Source organism: Pseudorca crassidens, chromosome 2, assembly GCF_039906515.1.
Source record: "Pseudorca crassidens isolate mPseCra1 chromosome 2, mPseCra1.hap1, whole genome shotgun sequence".
Classification (NCBI taxonomy): domain Eukaryota; kingdom Metazoa; phylum Chordata; class Mammalia; order Artiodactyla; family Delphinidae; genus Pseudorca; species Pseudorca crassidens.
Window position 1 is genome coordinate 53,207,327 of NC_090297.1, and position 19,188 is coordinate 53,226,514.

Below are 19,188 nucleotides of genomic sequence, written 5' to 3' on the forward strand. Positions count from 1 at the left end.
GTTCAGAGTACATGTGAAAATCGATAATATGAATCTTAAAACCGATACTTCATTTTGCTACAAAATAATCTGGAGTAAATGTTTGGTATGCTTTGTTTATGAAGCCAAATGAAGCAGGATGAAATACTGTACTGAAATAGATTCACAGTTTTATATACAGTAGATCATAACTGCTAAGTCATATTGACTTTAAATATCAAGTACTGCTGTAGCTTAACTTGTTTGTTAACTTATCTGTACTGTATACATATTTTAACACTTAATATTGTGAAAACAAATAATTTTAAAGGGATCTTGTCAGAATACAATAAGAATGAATGTATTGGTGGCATCAACTTAAAGTTTTATCATTTATTCCCCCTGAACACAGTGTGAGTCTAATACTTATGTGTAGGTTTTCAAACAATTAAGAATCCTAACAAGTAACTAAATGTTTAAATAGTCTGAGAGATGTTCATGTATGTTTCCAAATTCAATAAAGACTCAGTCCCCTAAATTATAGAAATTTTAATTCTTGTAGCTTTTTTTTTTTGGCTGTGCCACAGCATGCGGAATCTTAGTTCCCCGACCAGGCATCAAACCCGTGCCCTCTGCAGTGGAGGCATGGAGTCAGGGAAGTCCAATTCTTGCAGTTTTTATTGACATCCAAGAGAAGTATGATTATGTTATTTCTAATTTAAATAATTTAAATTCTAAATCCTCAAGAATTATTAGAGGATATTTTGACCATAGTATCACTTGTCAGTATTTATTTTTAAATATGTTTTTAAAGAAACTACCAAGGAGAAATAAAGTCTTGAATTAAATCCAATTTTTAAAGGTTAGTGCCCAAGCTATACAGTGACTCACATTAGTCAATAAATATTCAGCATTCTGTATGTTAAATTATCCAATATATGTCATATATATTTTTACTGTATGACACATGCAAATATGGATGATCTATGTGGATCCTACATAAATATTTTGTTCCAAAAAATACAAAAGAATAAAGGCAAGAGTAGGTTTTCTTTTTTTCAGAACCACATTCAAGCTGTCCAAATTGACTTTTTAGAGCGAGAATGCCAAAATGGCTTAAAATAGGAAGCTTTCAAATGCAAAATAATGCATTATTTAATATACCAATTTTTGTCTCTGTTTTCCAATTTTTTATAATTCTCACACAATATGTTTCATTTTGTTCCATTTAGGAACATTAAGTGAGTTTTTTTCTGTATATAAAGCTCAGATTGAGAGAGAATTCTGGTAGAGAAAGAAAAAGGATTTTTTTTCTTTATGGTTCACAAAATTGTGTCCTTCTGTCCTCACTAGTTTGCCAAAAGTGTTCTAATTGTACCACTAACACAACTGTCAAATCTAGTGACCTCTTAGACCACATTCTCTTTGGTTTCTCTACTACTTACTAATAACAATATTCTTTTCTCAAACTTGACCTTCAGTTTGCTTCCACAATACTACTATACTCTCCAAGGATTATCTCCAACTTGAACCCATCTTTAAAGCCCTAATCCATCCTAGTCTTAAGCATTGTTGACCAATGGACAATATTCAGTCATCTCTTCTACTCTGACCCTCAGAAATTCTATCTACTCTCATGGACTCATCTTTTTCCATGAATAAAGTTCCCAAATCTACATATTACTCCCAGATCTCTCTCCAGTTCCCCTTCTTCCATTGCCTACCTGACATTTCTCCTTTTGATATCCTATAGCCTCTTCAAACTCAATTTATCAAATAACAAATTCATCAATACCTTACAGTCTGCTGGTTCTCCCTTTTACCTTTTCACACTCTCATTTCTTTTTTTTTTTACATCTTTATTGGAGTATAATTGCTTTACAATGGTGTGTTAGTTTCTGCTTTATAACAAAGTGAATCAGTTATACATATACATATGTTCCCATATCTCTTCCCTCTTGCGTCTCCCTCCCTCCCACCCTCCCTATCCCATCCCTCCAGCTGGTCACAAAGCACTGAACTGATCTCCCTGTGCTATGCGGCTGCTTCCCACTAGCTATCTACCTTACTTTGGTAGTGTATATATATGTCCATGCCTTATTTCTTTATATATATTAATGGCACTACCATGCTTCCACTCATAAAAGCTTAGAACCCAGGAGGCATCTTTGGCTTTGCAATTAACTTTGTGTACCACCTCTCCTCTACCATGACTTGCATATCTCATTTAGCTGTGCCCTCACAAGAATGTGTACCCCAATTACAAGAGCATAAGCCTACAAAGCAAAATCGAAATCTCTTCCAGGTGTTCAAGGATTTCTATAATCTGACGTCAAAATACTTCTTTAACCATTTCCTGCCCAACACAAACCCTCAGATCTAATTAAAATTATTCACTTTGAAACATCCCCTGTATACTTTCCTAATGCCATTCCATTTTCCTAGAATACCTCTCCACACCTTTCTGCTTGGCTAGATGCTATTTATACTTCAGGGTAGCACAGAGGATCTCACTTATTCCACAAATATCCTAGTAAATGGAGGTCCTTCCTCTGAAACCTTGCAGCATTACTGTCTGGACCCCTTCAATTGGCACTTTACAAGTAAAGACAAGACAGAAAAATAAATCTGGCAAATCATAACACGAAAAATAGTGAAAAATAGTAATAAAAACCCCAACAGCACCAAAGATAGTCAATCTACTTGATTTTAGTGAATTCCTACAGAATTTCTATACCAAGAGTTTACTCTGAACTAGTGTGAATTTTATTGAGAGAAAGTATATACATTTCTCATGTAGGAGTTACCTACTGTAGTATAATCTATTTAAATCCTGCCATCCTAGAATCAGCATGTTTTCACGCTTGTATCTTTTCTTCCTAATAACTCATGGAAATCAATTAACTCATTCATTAATCAAAAATGTATTCATTAATCAGTATTTGAGTATCTACTATTTACCTCCTTATAAAACCTATTCCAAATATGTATTGTTACATATTCCACATTCTGTTATAGAATAATCAAATGTCCTTTTGTTTTTCTCCCGTAACTAACAACCACAAACATTGCACTTATGCATGTACTACAAAGTGATCAAATGCTGGCCCTTTTATCAAAGTCCAAAGTGTTTTCATGGCAAATCAAATAGGGCAAAATTACTCAATTGGTGTGAAATGAGCAGTTCAAGGTCATGAAAATAGGATTAACAATCCCCCTAATAAGCCTTTATAAAATGAGGTTTCAAGGACATTTTAGAAAATATAAAATCAGAGATTCCACCTCAAACATAAAAACTGTTTTCCTAAATTCATATGTTTAATCCCAAGAACAATCATACATCTAACAAAATGATTACATTTATTTGACAAAGCAATAACCTGTATCTTTAAAGATGTAAGGCTCTGTTTATCTTCAAATAAGCAACTAAGCCTCAGTTTCCATATCCCATATATATGGGAATAATAATAACTTTGTCAAATCTACTTCATGGACCTGTAATTATCAAGTAAAATACTGTATTTGAATGGCTGTATGAACTACAAAGTTCTAAACAAATGTATATACTTGCAAAAACTGGATCTTGGGTATCACTATTCACATCTCTTTAAGCAAATACTCTGTACAAATGCTTCTTAACAGAAAATACTCTAACTCTCAGGACAGGGGAACAAAAGTGCTCTCCTCACATTCTGCTGCTGTTTCTGGAATTTTACTCCTTCCCTTGGAGTCTGAGATAACACTCCACCATGTTCAAGCCTCTAGTTAAAAACTCCTGGGTGGCTATGTTAAAATGTTAGAGAACAGACAGACCTCTCAAATCAAGAATTTTTGTAGTTAAAATAAACTAGGACCAATTAAATAGTATAAAAACCAGAGTGCTATATCTAGGGCAAAACCAAAACAGTGGAGTATGGCAATAGTTTGTGACATCTATGAAAACTAAAACTAAAAACAAAGACCAATACTCTCTAAAGCAGAGAACCGAAAACTTGAATGGAAAAAAAAATACTCCTTAATTTTCACTGAAATTTACACTTCCTCAAATTTTGAATGCAGGAAACTAACAATACCAGTATTAGCAATACATGAGACTTTGTCATTAATAGAAATCATACATGACTTTATATCACAACTATTGCAGGTATCTTAAAACACTGTTCACGCTTATTACTACCTAGAGAATATGGTAGTTTTTAGACCTGCAGCTAAATCTTGTTATTTAATTCATTAATAAAGAAACATATCACAACTTAAAATATTGATAATTGTTATTTAATATAATTGATTTCCTATTTCATTTTATACATTCAGAAAGATTATTCCCAAACAAGAATCAAAGGATTCATAAGACTGCCAAATGGTATTAAGAACCCCAACTCTGAAGGGAGACCTACCATCATATGATAACCTAGTTTAGGAAACATGAATTACATGGCTCTCATGTCATAATATAAGTAGTATAGTCTTCCCTTGGTATCCAAGGGGAGTGGTTTCAGGACCACTGAGGACACCAAAATCCGTGGATTCTCAAGTACCTTATATAAAATGGTTAAGTGTTTGCATATAACCTATGCACATCCTCCCGCATATTTTAAATCATCTCTAGATTACTTTTAATACTTAATACAATGTAAACACTATGTGAATAGTTGCCAGTGCACAGCAAATTCAAGTTTTACTTTTTAGATCTTTCTGGAATTTATTTTTCCAAATATTTTCAATCTTCAGTTGTTTGAATCTGCAGATGTGGAACCTGCTAATATGAAGGGCCAACTGTACACATTTACTTTGATTGACCAAGCTATTCCTAGAAACAGAATTTTAGGGAAAAAATTCAATCACTATACAATAAACTTATTAAACTACCCAGGAGAAAACTGATACAGGGTAAAATTATAAAGCAATAATAAAACATTTCAAATGTTATTGTGGCTAATTTTTTTTAAGTCCTTATCTGTTAGAAATACATAACTGAAGGACTGACTGGTGAAATGATATGATGACTAGGCTTCATTTTAAAGTATTACAGAAAAAAAAGGAACAGGTAATAGATGAAATAAGAATGACAATGGAGGTTAATTGTACTATTCTATATACTTTTGTGTATGTTCGTAATTTTCCACTATAAAAAGTTTAAAACTATAATCAGGTTAATGTCACAGATAATATAGATTTACTAAGGATTACTGAGAGATGAATGGGGGTGTATTACTAACTGCTAACTAAGGTCCAGATCAAAATGAACCACATCCTTTCATTTTGTTTCTCAGTGTCACCAAGTCTGAACCACTGTATTCATTCTTATATTCTTGGTAACAGCATATTTGCTGGATACGGTCTTTCTACGAAATGGAAGAAGAACAAAGATATGAAAGTTCAATAGGTGATTACAACTAAGGCTATTTGGGGGAAAGAAACTAACTCTTAATAGTTTCACCAAGAATATCGTGCTCTACGACATATCTCTTAAAAACTGGATGTCAATAAAACACACGGGCATTTGCTCAATTAGATGTACCACGATCTTTTAACTCAAGTGCAACAGTGGTCATCAAGTACAAATTTGGAACATGAGTAGCATTACACACAATCTACTACCTAACTTTCAAGTGATTTCAGATATTCAACAAAAAAATTTTTTTTCCATGAGTAAGAAAGTTTTTTATTTGATTATCTTAATGTAACAACTGCACTAGCATTTCTTCTATGATAGAGTGATAAGTATTTTCTTGATAAAGCAAGCAATTGATATAAATTATCTCCACTTGTTTTGCACAATAAGAAATATGTTATTCAGTTCCTAATTGCTAAAAACTACCATGTAGGGCTTCCCTGGTGGTGCAGTGGTTGAGAGTCCACCTGCCGATGCAGGGGACATGGGTTCGTGCCCCGGTCCAGGAAGATCCCACATGCCACGGAGCGGCTAGGCCCGTGAGCCATGGCCGCTGACTCTGCGCGTCCGGAGCCTGTGCTCCGCAACGGGAGAGGCCACAACAGTGAGAGGCCCGCGTACCGCAAAAAAAAAAAAAAAAAACTACCATGTATCTGTGCATCCTCATTTACCGCTATAGAGGATTTGAACAGACCAAGTCCCTTCTGTTGTTAACACTTTAAAAGAATAAGTGAACAACCACATGTGGTGGGGAAAAAAAAGACAGACTTTACTTGAATGTGAAAATCTCTAACTTTAGGTATAGCTTAGTAAAGATTTTTTTTAAAAAACCTCTTTGAGAAAGAGGGAAGAGATATGGGGATATATGTATATGTATAGCTGATTCACTTTGTTATAAAGCAGAAACCAACACACCATTGTAAAGCAATTATACTCCAATAAAGATGTTAAAAAAAATTCATGTGTAGAGGAAAAGTAAATGGTTCTTTTGAAATAAAATATTACAACGTTAAAAAAAAGAGAGAAATCTCAATAATATCTTTAAAAGCATATTTTAATGTAAAACATAAAAAATTAAACTAAAAAAATATATTTTTTACATACATATCTTTTTAGATAGCTTTTTCTAAATTATTTGAGAACTATAAAAATTAGAAGCAATAGGTGTTAAGTAATAGGAGATCTGCCACTTTCAGAATACAGTTCTCCCTACGATTTCTCACTTGTCAAATGTTTGCATCAATCACATCCATTCATTCTCCCTCTACTCAGACGATAATTTTTTTTATCTTTTTTATCCCTTGAAACCCTTTAAAGTACACTCACGTTTACTACTAAAAATAAATACAATGTGCAAATACTTTCTTAAAACTCACACTAAAAATGCTTAAATTTCTGGTTTTTTCAGATACAAATTTGAACCCTACAGTATGTCAGCTCTGTCATCTATAAAACAGGGATAATTGTATTGGCTCTGTGCAAGCTGCTGTGCAGAGTTAATGAGATAATGGCTATATATAAACTAAAAGTAGTCTTATAGGGCTTCCCTGGTGGTCCAGTGGTTAAGACTCCGTGCTCCCACTGCAGGGGGTGCATGTTCAATCCCTGGTTAGGGCAATGAGATCCAGCCAAAAAAAAACAAAAAAACCTTCACACTAAAATTGCTTAAATTTCTGTTTCATTCAGATATAATTTTGAACCCTGTGGAATGTCAGCTTTGTCATCTATAAAACAGGGATAATTGCATTGGCTCTGTGCAGGCTGCTGTGCAGAGTTAAAGAGATAATGGCTATATATAAACTAAAAGGAGTCCTTGTGTCAACTTTACTTTCTTTTTTAAACATTTTTCACTGGGAAAATGTACACATATAGATTGCATAATTCCTACTAACATGTATTACCAGAAATCACTGCTTACCTTGAAACATACCTTGAAACATGCCTCAGAAGGTAGAAAGAATTCAAACTGAGCTAGAAGAGTATTATTGTGATCCAATACAACAATTCAGTCAACAAATATTTATGGAAATTTATGTAAAATTTTATGATATCTGTGTGTCAGCTGATATCTGCTGAGTATATCTCCTTCTGTCATTCTAAAATTATTTCTACCTATGCTAGATTTTCTAGATAAGTGAAAGGTTTTTTTAAAATTATAAATTCCTAAAAAATATTAGCTGCCTGAGACTAAAATTTTTTCACAGTTCTAAGTAGAATAAGCAACCTATATGATTTGGTATTCAGGTCTCACTGGACATTGAAGGCCCAAGTAATAATACAAAAAAGGCCACTAGTGACTTTGATAACCTTCCTTTTTAAAATCATTCTCGGGCTTCCCTGGTGGCGCAGTGGTTGAGAGTCCGCCTGCCGATGCAGGGGATACGGGTTCGTGCCCTGGTCCGGGAAGATCCCACATGCCGCCGAGAGGCTGGGCCCGTGAGCCACGGCTGCTGAGCCTGCGCGTCCAGAGCCTGTGCTCCGCAACGGGAGAGGCCACAACAGTGAGAGGGACGCGTACCGCAAAAAAAAAAAAAAAAATCATTCTCTTAGCCAATTATACCCCAAAAGCCCAGTATCCTTAAGCTTTCAAACCAATCTCTCTCAAGTTGTGTAACGATTGGGTAAATGTAATGTAATAAAGCCAATGATAATAATAATGACTAACTTCTATCAAGCATATAATATGTGCAGGTACTTTCCTACACCCTAATCCAGGAAGATACTAAAGGCTCTCAGTATAATGAGTAAACCAAGAAAGAAAAAAACATATAGGAGATAAGAACTCCATTGCAAAAGAAATGCAAACAGAATTTCTAGGAAAACGGTGAATAGGCTCTAAGATGACAACTGTACAGTAAGGCTAGTGAGCCTAGAAAACTTCCCCTGCTATACTAACTTATAATTTAGTTGCAAAGGGACCAAGGAAGGTGCAAGAAAGGAAATAATTGATAATATGAAGCTTTACAGAGCTGACAAGTATATTTTTTTTCTGGATTTATGCAAGTATATGTATTTTTTTAAGGAGGAGATTATCAGGGTTAAATCTTGAAAAAGAATCAAGAAATAGCAGCATGAACATGCTATTTAGAAACAAAGAGTAAAATACCAAAAGAAGGATCAAAAAGAGTTACTAGTGAGTGACAATAAAGATTAGACATCAGCATAGGGAAAAGTTGGTAGGAATAAGATGAAGGACCTCTGTTTTTAATTTTAAGCCTTATGGAACTATGTGAACTTTAAGTATATTCATATAATTTGTTTAAAAAATATAAATATGTAAATAAATAACAAAGGTAAGTAGGAAAATGAAAGGAAAGACCCCTCATAGTCCCCAGTTCCATTTTCCCTGTCTCTGAAATAATCCAAGCAGAGGAAAGACAGATTAAACACAAGTTAGGAATGTTCTAGATGAGATTCCTGTACTAGATAAGAGAGAGAGTTGATAACCTCTGAATTGTTCAATACAAACCTTGGATCACTTCTTTATTCCATGTCCTTTTAAATAGTTATATATATAATTTACAGGAGAATACTTATATTACCTGTTTCTTTTGAAAAAGCAGTATATATTTTCTTCAGCCTATCTTCCAGGAATTTTACTCACACTATGTGCCAATCACGTGTAATGCTTTGCGCTCTGTACCCTCACAAGAGAAGACAGGTATTATCATCTCACATTTTATTAATAAAACTGAGTGCCAATAAATTGGTAACTTAAAACAAGTTACTTAAACAATAAACAGTGGAGTCAGAAGTCACACCCATATCTGCATGACTCTAAATTCCATTCATACCACTGTACAATGTCTTATTTCTTAACTCACTGAGTAAGTATTTACTGTGTGCTCTCCATGTGCTTGTACACTATTCTATATGCTGGAGATAAAGTGGTAAACAAAACAGACAAGTCCCTGCCCTTTACAGTAATTACATTCTAATGAGAAAGACAAAAAATGACCATATAACTACATATTACAGTGCCAGATAATGATAAATACAAGGAAGGTTAAAAAGCTAGAGTAGGGAAGCAGCAGATCTTTTTAGTTAGGGTGACGAGAATGTCCTGTAAGCAGATACATATCTGAATAAGGAATCAAGTCATGTGACTATCTGGGGAAAAACATAATAGGCAAAGAGAAGAAAAAAAAATCAAAAAATCTTAGGCAGAATTTTGTTTGTTCAAGGATGAACAAAAAGGCCACTGAGGCTAAAATGAGCAAGACAGAGATTAGTAAGATGTGACGTTAGAGAAAGGCAGAAGCCAGATCATACAGTCTTATAGACTACAGTAAAAAAATTCATTCTTGTTCTGCTTATAATAGAAGCCACTGGAGGGCTTTAGGCAGTGGAATAAATGATCTGATTTATATCTTTTAAAAATCTCTCTGACTACAACGCTGAGAATTGACTGAGGCAGGGGTAGAAATAAGATCAAATTTTAAAAGGTACACAAAATTCGAGATCAGCGGCTGTCCAATATTCTAGCCTCTAGGCCCATCTGACTATTGAGCATTTGAAATGTGGCTCATCTGAACTGAGATGTGCTTTAAGTGTAAAATACGCACCAGACTTTGAAGATTTTTAGTAGGAGTGGAAGAAAAGTAAAAGAATTTTTTACATTTATGACATGTTAAAATACTATTTTAGATATATTGGGTTGAATAACATGATTAATTTCACTTGTTTCTATTTTTTTTAATGTAGCAACTATAAAATTTTACATTACAAATGTGGTTCCCATTATATTTCTATTTGACAGTGCTGATCTGGATGGTAACTTGACTAGAATTTTAAAGGTGGAGGAGGTACAAAGTATTGGATTTGGGATTCATTTTGAAGCAGAGCCTACAAAACTTCGTGGAGGAGTAAATGTGAGGAATAACAAAAGGAGAGAAATCATTTTGATTCCAAAACTTTTGGCCTCAGGAACTGGGTAAACGGTGGTGAAATACATTAAGATGGGGAAGTCTAGGCAGAAACTTATGTCTGAGCGGCCCTGTTGGGTATCCCAATAGACATGTCAAGTCATGGTCTCAGCATTCACAAATAAAGGGAGCTTCATTCATAAAGAGTATATCTAAATGGTACCCCTGGAGTTATCCAGGTTCAGCCTAAAAGCCTATCCAATAACCTTGTGTCAAGTATTCTCTGAGTAATGTAGAATCACCAAATATTGTTTATTGTTAGAACATAGTGCAGGCACATACATATGATTGATGTGTAATGCTAGATTCTGCTAATAAGAACACATGAGGAAATACAGTAACTAGGAGTTCAAATGTTTTAACCTAACAACCCACAATTCAAATGCTAGCTCCAACACAGTAAAGTATAACCTCTTTATCCCTCAGTTTACTCACTTCTAAAATGAAGGTAATACCTACCTCAAGCTATGAACATTAAATAAGATAATGTATGTAAGGTAACTAACATTATACCTCTTGCACAGCAATAGCTTAATACATTACAGCTATTAATAAAATCATGAAGAAATGGAATAACAAAGCTACAAAAGATTTTTGAAGAGTTTCACTCTCTATTAATATTAGAATATATAGTATCTTATTTCAGAATTCTCCAAAATTAAAATGTGCTACCTGTAAGTAGTGTTTGGAACATAGACATCCCTTGCAGGAAACTCCAAAATTTCTCTGGTAGGTCTAACTCTACTGTCAGGGTAAAGCTTCACTTGAAGCAGCTCTGGTGTTAGGCAATAATGGGGATTTTCAGGTGCAGGAGAAATGTCTATCTTCAGCTGAGCTGCATATAAAAATACATCATAAAAACAATGTAAACATAATAAATAACAACTTCACACTAAAAGTATTTTTGGAAGGATTTAGATCCTATTTTTGCAAGAAGTCTGGGAAGAAACCAAAATTGCTATCATCTCAGACCTCTAAATTATTTCGTCTTATCAAGTCTCAAACTTACAAATTACTAATACAGACATAAAGACATAAAATAATAAATGCTTACTGAATGAATGAATGGAAAGGAAGAAGAGGGCGAAAAAGAAGAAAAAAACCAGAGGGATCTAGTATAGAAACAAGCCAACATTTTGAAGATTAAATGATTTACTTTAAATTTGGTAGATTTCAAAATAGTTTTACTCTGGAATGGTTTGCTCTGATCATAATATGAATCTACTTCTGAACATCTACCATTACATGTATTTTTTTCCCTCTAGAAAATAATTTTAAGCCACAATATTATTCATCATTCTCATTTCCGTACTCAAATTATAAAAGGTACTGAATCCTGTATCCAAACTGTTAGACAACATGAGAGCAGAATAATGAAATGAAGAAGGCTGACAGGTATTGAGCACAGAAACACATATGGGCTAGATAACTGAAAAAAGGAATAGATAATTATAAAAAATACAATTATTAATGATGATAATAGTTGTCATCACATTTACACAAAATCTTAAAATACCTGTAATAGGTCTTAGTCGCCGTAAAACAGAAGATGGCCTTCTCATATCAGCAAGGAATTTGTACAGATCTTCATCACTTAAGCGATCTCCTTCCTGATTTTAAAAATAGAGGAAAAAGTATTAGATTTTAACAATACAGTACATTGAAAATAAGTTTATATTGCCTATTAATAATCCTGCCCTTCTTCCTTCATTTCAGTCTGAATGAAAAGTAAAATTAAATTAATATAATTATGATTAAAAATAAATATGCTAACCTATTTTCTTCCTTCTTGCTTTCAAATTGTATTAAGAGCTATAATATTCTATTTTTAAATTTTATAGATTTATTTACAGCCCATTATCTGTGTTTATAAGGGGTTACAGGGCACTCTAAAGTATAGAAAAAATGATGCAAGTTAGAGGGAGATAAAGAGAAGAAAACAAGAATATAGACAGAAAACAGACATATATATGTACGTGTGTGTTTGTATATATATATATATATATATATATATATGACACTCATAAATTTGTTACACTTGAATTTTCATTTGTCTTTTCAACTTTATATCACCAAATTTCTTAAATGCAAAATATAGAGCATTGGCTACATTTGAAAAAGAAAAGAAAGAAGTAACAACAAAAAACTACTCTCAAAAAAAACAAGACAACTATCCTGATAATAAGACCAGAAATAAAACTCTAAAAAGACCTCAATCAATGGGGAAAAGAGACAAAAAAACCGAACCATGTCCAATTAACAAAGAATTCTCAATTTAAAGTAATATTTTTTCTTACAGTTAAAATAGGTAGAGATTGATTTTATTCTTTTATTCAAAAGTCTTTACATTTTATTAATCCAAACCTCCTGCATTTGACATCTTATTATTTTTAATGCATAATTCATATACTGTCTTTTTATCCTATTTGGTAATAAACATATTTAAGCCTCCTTTATCACTGTGAGCTCACCTTGAGCCAGATCTCATTTGCTCACAATTGTATTCTAAACAGGATACAGAACTGATCTTCTTTTATGCCATTATTTTAAAAAGTGATTTTTATTTTCTAAGTAGTTGGAGATTTTTGTCAATACTTTTATAAATGGTTTTTAGTTTTACTGAGTTATAGTTAGAGAATCTGACTTCAAGAAGATTTTTTCAGTGGCCTAAATATACAATTAATTATTGTAAATGTTCCATCAGTTACTAAAAGAGCATATTCTCTCCTTTTGAGTACAGAAATGAATACAGATTTTCAAATGGTCCTTATTTAGAATACATTCAGATTATCTCAAGATTCAATTATTTCTGTCTACTTCACTTGCTAAACTGATTATATCAATGGCCTCCATTCTTTACTCCCTGTCTGTTTCCATGCCTTTTGTTGGGTGGGACACAATTCTTTCCCCTGGGCTTGGCCACGAGACTTGTTCTAATCAGTAAGCAAACATGATACAGAGACTTGAAAAGCATTTGCATAAGTAAGCTTGCCCCGTCTCTGGAACTTCTGTCACTTGCTATAACAACATGACCAAGCTGGCCTGCTAGAGTATAAGAGTGGAAGCTGAGACACATGGAAATGGTCTGAATCATTTCAGTTTTCCCAGCAGAAGTCAGTCTAGATCAGTTGACCCTAGTCAATAGCCAAACATGTGAATAAGCCTAGCTGACACTCACCCCTCCACACTGCATGTACTGCTATGTACTCCTGAAGCAACAGATAACTTCTATACATGTCAACAAATAGAACAAATGTCCTTAAAACTAATGTATGGATTTAATTTTTGTTTTTAAATCTCTATGTATTTCCAAGAATTTTGGCCTGACACATTTCAAATCTGTACATAAACACTCCTGATTACTATATCTCAATCGCGGACAGTAATCTCTCATTTAAAAAAAAAAAAAACTTGGGGACTTCCCTGGTGGTCCAGTGGTTAAGAATCCACCTTCCAATGCAGGGGACAAGGGTTCAATCCCTAGTTGGGGAACTAGGATCCCACATGCCATGGGGCAACTAGGTCCGGATACCGCAACTACTGAGCCTACACATTCTAGAGCTCGTGCGCCACAACTAGAGAGAAGTTCGCACCGCCACAAAGAGCCTGTGCATCACAACGAAAGATTCTGCATGCTGCAAGGAAGATCCGCATGCCACAACTAAGACCCGGCACAGCCAAACAAACAAACAAACAAATAAATAAGTAAATAAATAACCTGCCTTCTGTATCTCATTTAGGAGAAATTGTACCTTGAATTCTACTTTATTAAAATTTTAATCTCTGCTTTTTACTTAATATGCACTTGCCTGATGCATAATATCCTAGCTATTTAAAAATACTTATAAAAATCATATATGTTAATAGTTAAAAAATTATGGAACTGTACAAAAGTCAAGTGTAAATGCTTTCCATTGCTCCATATTTCCAGCAATCATCCTTTTTTAAGTTTTCACAATCACTTTGTTCCAGTTTCCAGTTACCAGTCTCCAACAGTGTTTAGTACATGATGAATGCTCAAAAAATATTTGTTGAGGGCTTCCCTGGTGGCACAGTGGTTGGGAGTCCGCCTGCCGATGCAGGGGACATGGGTTCGTGCCCCGGTCTGGGAAGATCCCACATGCCGCGGAGCCGCTGGGCCCATGAGCCATGGCCGCTGAGCCTACGCGTCCGGAGCCTGTGCTCCATGACGGGAGAGGCCACAGCAGTGAGAGGCCCGCTTACCGCAAAAAAAAAAAAAAAAAAAAATTTGTTGAATGAACGGGTGGGTGGATGGATGACTTATTGATTTAAGTTTATAATACTAGTTCAATAATAAAACATGCTGAAGAAAAAAAAAGCTGTGGAAATAGTGGCAGAAGTGATATACCAGCTGAAGATGAAGAGAGAGAGAGAAATGTTACAGCTACAAGGTTGTGTCACTGTAACAAGTAAATCTACTGCCCTGTTTCCATAGCTAAATGTGGCCTATCACCTCATCCAAGTAACACTGTGGCCTTTTCTAGATTCTTTCTTGCAGTATTATCCATAACAAAAAGACCCTTACCACTTCAGACCCTTCTCACCTGCTTTATTTTCCATTTGAGTCTCTCAGAGCAGCTGTCTGTAAATGCTTCTGATATATAACTGTAGCATTACACTAGACAGCTAGCTGTCAAATCATAACATATCCTGCCCTAAACACCTTGCTCTCTCAAGTTATAAGGTGTCACTAGGCCAGGATTTTCTCCTCTTGTTTAGAATAACACCACAGAAGGAGGAATTCTGAGGCAATACTTAGCATTTTCCTTTAATCTGATCCAAAATACATGCATAGTACCCTTCTCCAGTTTATCACACTAATACAAATTTTTTTCCATCCTTAAAATGTTCTGGTCCTCTGGTTACTTTAGACAGACTTTCAAAATTTTCTGATCCTGATTCAGAGCATAAAATTCATTTTACATCAAAATTCAGTAGCACATACACCATGTATGCACATATAGACAGGTATGCACGCACACAAAAATTGGAGGGAAAAAAGCCTACTGAAGCAATATTTAACTTCACTAAGTGCAATGCACTATTATTTTTCTATTCTACTGGTTTGTTTGGTTTTTTTAAGCTGGGTGTTATCTACTAAATTTCCATCACTATTATTGGATCATGACCAGCACTTGAAAACTACTGATTTGACTCAAGTACAGGAAATATACTTGCAAAGAACAAAGTATCTTTGATCAGGAACTTTTTGGACCTATAAACTCACCTATAAAAATAATTTTAGCACAAAAATGCACTACTAGTGCCTGAAATTTCTATTCTATATACCATGAATGTGGTATGTTAGGTCAAAAACAACTTGAGTGGGGAAGACAGATGTAACCATACACCTGCTCTAAGAAAATCCATAAAATATCAACGCTTAAGAAAAGTTAATATATTAAAATTAAGAAATAGGATACAGATGTGGATGATTGATTTGGAAGCATTACTAATCAATGCCAACATTTAAATAAATATAATGATGAAAAAACAGCTATAATATTATTTTTTCTTATATTTCTTATTCTTAATTTTTTTAACTTGTTAAAATCACAATCAATTACTACATGTACATGTAATGCATGGAAAATTATGATTTTTCTGAAATCACAAGAAATTTAAGTACGAATAGCCCCCTAGAATTCCTCCATGACAGAACAATACCTGCTTAAAAAAATTTGTCACTGTGAGAGTAGCAGGTCGAAAGCTGGTCAAGTTACAAGAATCATCTCCACTTGTTGTCCTTTCAAGTGATCTTCTGCCAACCAGACTAGAATTCCTCCTCTCTGACCAAGACCCCTTTCGTTCTACCAAGGAAAAAAAGTAATATATTCATTTCCATAATATTTAAAATGTGTTTTAAAGCAGTCTTCCAAACACAGGAAAATATCCACTAAAGTTGAAAATTATCCCCTCAGCAATACTGATTACAGTAGAAGAATTTCACTTCTGGGGAGATCTGTAAGGAAGCATTAAACCTAAATCTTTGGGTTCTCTTTAAAAACTTCTCCAGTGTAAAATAAGTCTCTACCACACAAAGATTATGCATATAACCCAATATGAGCTATGAAGAACAGCTATAGAGGAGCTATGTATTTACTAGGAAACATGCACACAATGCAAATTTTGGTCACCATATAATGGCCCCTCAGTCTTAGCACTTGAGTTTGAAAAAGAATTTAAGATAACTTGCATTCACAGTCCTTGCAAGATAACCCTGTAATTCAAAACCAATAGAGCAACTATGTTGTAGAAAACAAACAAAACTATAAACAAGCTAGACCTAACAGTCATCTATAGAATACACCACTAAGCAAAAGCAGAATACACATTCTTCTCAAGCACACACAGGAAATTCTCCAAGACAAACTATATAATAAGCTATAGAACAAAATACAATAAATTCAAAGGGATTCAAATCATATAAAATATGTTTTCCAAGAACAATTGAATTAAGCTGTAAATCAATAACAGAAGAAAATTTGAGAAATTCATAAGCATGTGGAAGTTAAACAGCACACTTCTGAATAACCAATGGATCAAAGAGGTAACAAGGGAAATTTTAAAACATTTAAGATATAGGAAAATGCAAAATCCCCAAACATATGATATATCACTAAAGAAGTTCTCAGAGGGAAATTTATAGCTGTGAATGTTTATATTACAAAAAAAGAAAGATCTCAAATCAGTAACTTAAGCTTACATCTTAAGAAACCAGAAAAAGAAGAGAAAACTAAACCCAAAGCAAGCATTAGAAAGGATACCAAGGGAATGTAAATTGATACAGTCACTATGGAGAACAGTATGGAGGTTCCTTGAAAAACTGAAAATAGAATTACCATATGACCCAGCAATTCCACTACTGGGCATATAGCCTGAGAAAACCATAATTCAAAAAGAGTCATGTACCAAAATGTTCACTGCAGCTCTATTTACAATTGCCAGGACATAGAAGCAACCTAAGTGTCCATCGACAGATGAATGGATAAAGAAGATGTGGCACATATATATAATGGAATATTACTCAGCCATAAAAAGAAATGAAATTGAGTTATTTGTAGTGAGGTGGATGGACCTAGAGACTGTCATACAAAGTGAAGTAAGTCAGAAAGAGAAAAATAAATACTGTATGCTAACACATATATATGGAATCTAAAACAAAACAAAACAAAAAAAATGGTTCTGAAGAACCTAGGGGCAGGACAGGAATAAAGACACAGACTTAGAGAATGGACTTGAGGACACAAGGAGGGGGAAGGGTAAGCTGGGACGAAGTGAGAGAGTGGCATGGACATATATACACTACCAAATGTAAAACAGATAGCTAGTGGGAAGCAGCTGCATAGCACAGGGAGATTAGCTCGGTGCTTTGTGTCCACCTAGAGGGGTGGGATAGGGAGGGTGGGAGGGAGATGCAAGAGGGAGGAGATACGGGGATATACAGCTGATTCATTTTGTTATACAGCAGAAACTAACACACCACTGTAAAGCAATACTCCAGTAAAGATGTTAAAAAAAAAGAAAGAATACCAAAAAAGACAACAGCTAAGTGGAAATAAATGAAATAGAAACTAGGAAAACAATAGAAAAATAATCAATGAAACCAAAAACTGATTCTTCAAAAAGATAAAATTTTTAGAACTTTAGTTAAACTAATGAAGAAAAAAATACAGAGACAGGGGACTTCCCTGGTGGTGCAGTGGTTAAGAATCCACCTGCCAATACAGGGGATACGGGTTCAAGCCCTCGTCCAGGAAGATCCCATATGCCGCGGAGCAACTAAGCCCATGCGCCACAACTACTGAGCCTGCATGCCACAACCACTGAAGCCTGCGTGCCTAGAGCCTGTGCTCCACAACAGAAGAAGTCACCACAATGACAAGCCCGCACACTGCAACAAAGAGTAGCCCCTGCTTGCCACAACTACAGAAAGCCCTTGCACAGCAACGAAGACCCCATGCAGCCAAAAATAAATAAATTTATTAAAAAACAAATACATAGACAGGACTCAAATTACTAACATCATCACTACAGCAGACCTTAGAGAGAAAAAGGATTATACTACAATACTATGAATAACTGTAAGTCAACAGTTAGATAACAATTAGATAATTTAGATGAAATGAACACATTTCTAGAAAGATACACAGTACTGAAACTGACACAAGATGAGAGAGAAAATATGAATAGATGTATAACAAGAGATATAATTAGTAATGAAAATACTTACCACAAAGAAAAGACCAAGCCAAGGTGGCTTCACTAGTGAATTCTTCCAAACTTTCAATGAAAAATTAATACCAATTGTTTACAAATTCTTCCAAAAACCAGAAGGAAAAAATCACAACTCATTTTCAATGAGGCCAGTATTACCCTGACACCAATACCAGACAGAGATATTACAAGGAAGAAAAACTACAGACCAACATCCCTTAGGAATATAGAAGCAAAAATACTAAACAAAATACTAGGAAACAGACTAACAACACATAAAAAAAGATTATATACCATGACCAAGTGAGACTTCTCCCAGAAGTGTAAGATTAGTTTAACATCCAAAACCAATCAATTAATGCAATACAGCATACTAAAAGACTACAGGGCAAAAAACCATACAAATCATCTCAATAAACTCAAAGAATGCATTTTACAAAATTCAATATCCTTCCATGACAAAACCACTCAAAAAGTTAGGAATAGAAGGGAACTTCCTCAAACTACTACATTACATCTATGAAAAACCTATAGCAAACATCATACTTGATAGTGAAAGACTGAATGCCTTCCCCCTAAGGTCAGGAACAAGATGAGGATATCCACTCTTGCCATTTTTTTTAATACTGTACAGGAGGTTCTAGTCAAGATAATTAGAAAAGAAAAATAAAT

General features: G+C 34.4%; 1 protein-coding gene across 7 annotated transcripts in view; it reads right to left on the minus strand.

Annotated features, from left to right (window-relative positions):
• Nucleotides 1–19,188, minus strand: part of DOCK7 (dedicator of cytokinesis 7) — a 208,106-nt gene that overhangs the window by 136,212 nt on the left and 52,706 nt on the right. For all 7 annotated transcript variants that reach the window (XR_010940861.1, XM_067726375.1, XM_067726373.1 and 4 more), the window contains 3 exons: nucleotides 15,967–16,109; nucleotides 11,795–11,888; nucleotides 10,951–11,113 (listed from right to left, as the gene is read on the minus strand). Coding sequence is in view for 6 of the 7 variants with exons in the window: in XM_067726375.1 (XP_067582476.1) it covers nucleotides 10,951–11,113; nucleotides 11,795–11,888; nucleotides 15,967–16,109 (400 nt within the window). In the remaining variant the exon portion in view is untranslated. The remainder of the gene's footprint in view (nucleotides 1–10,950; nucleotides 11,114–11,794; nucleotides 11,889–15,966; nucleotides 16,110–19,188) is intronic.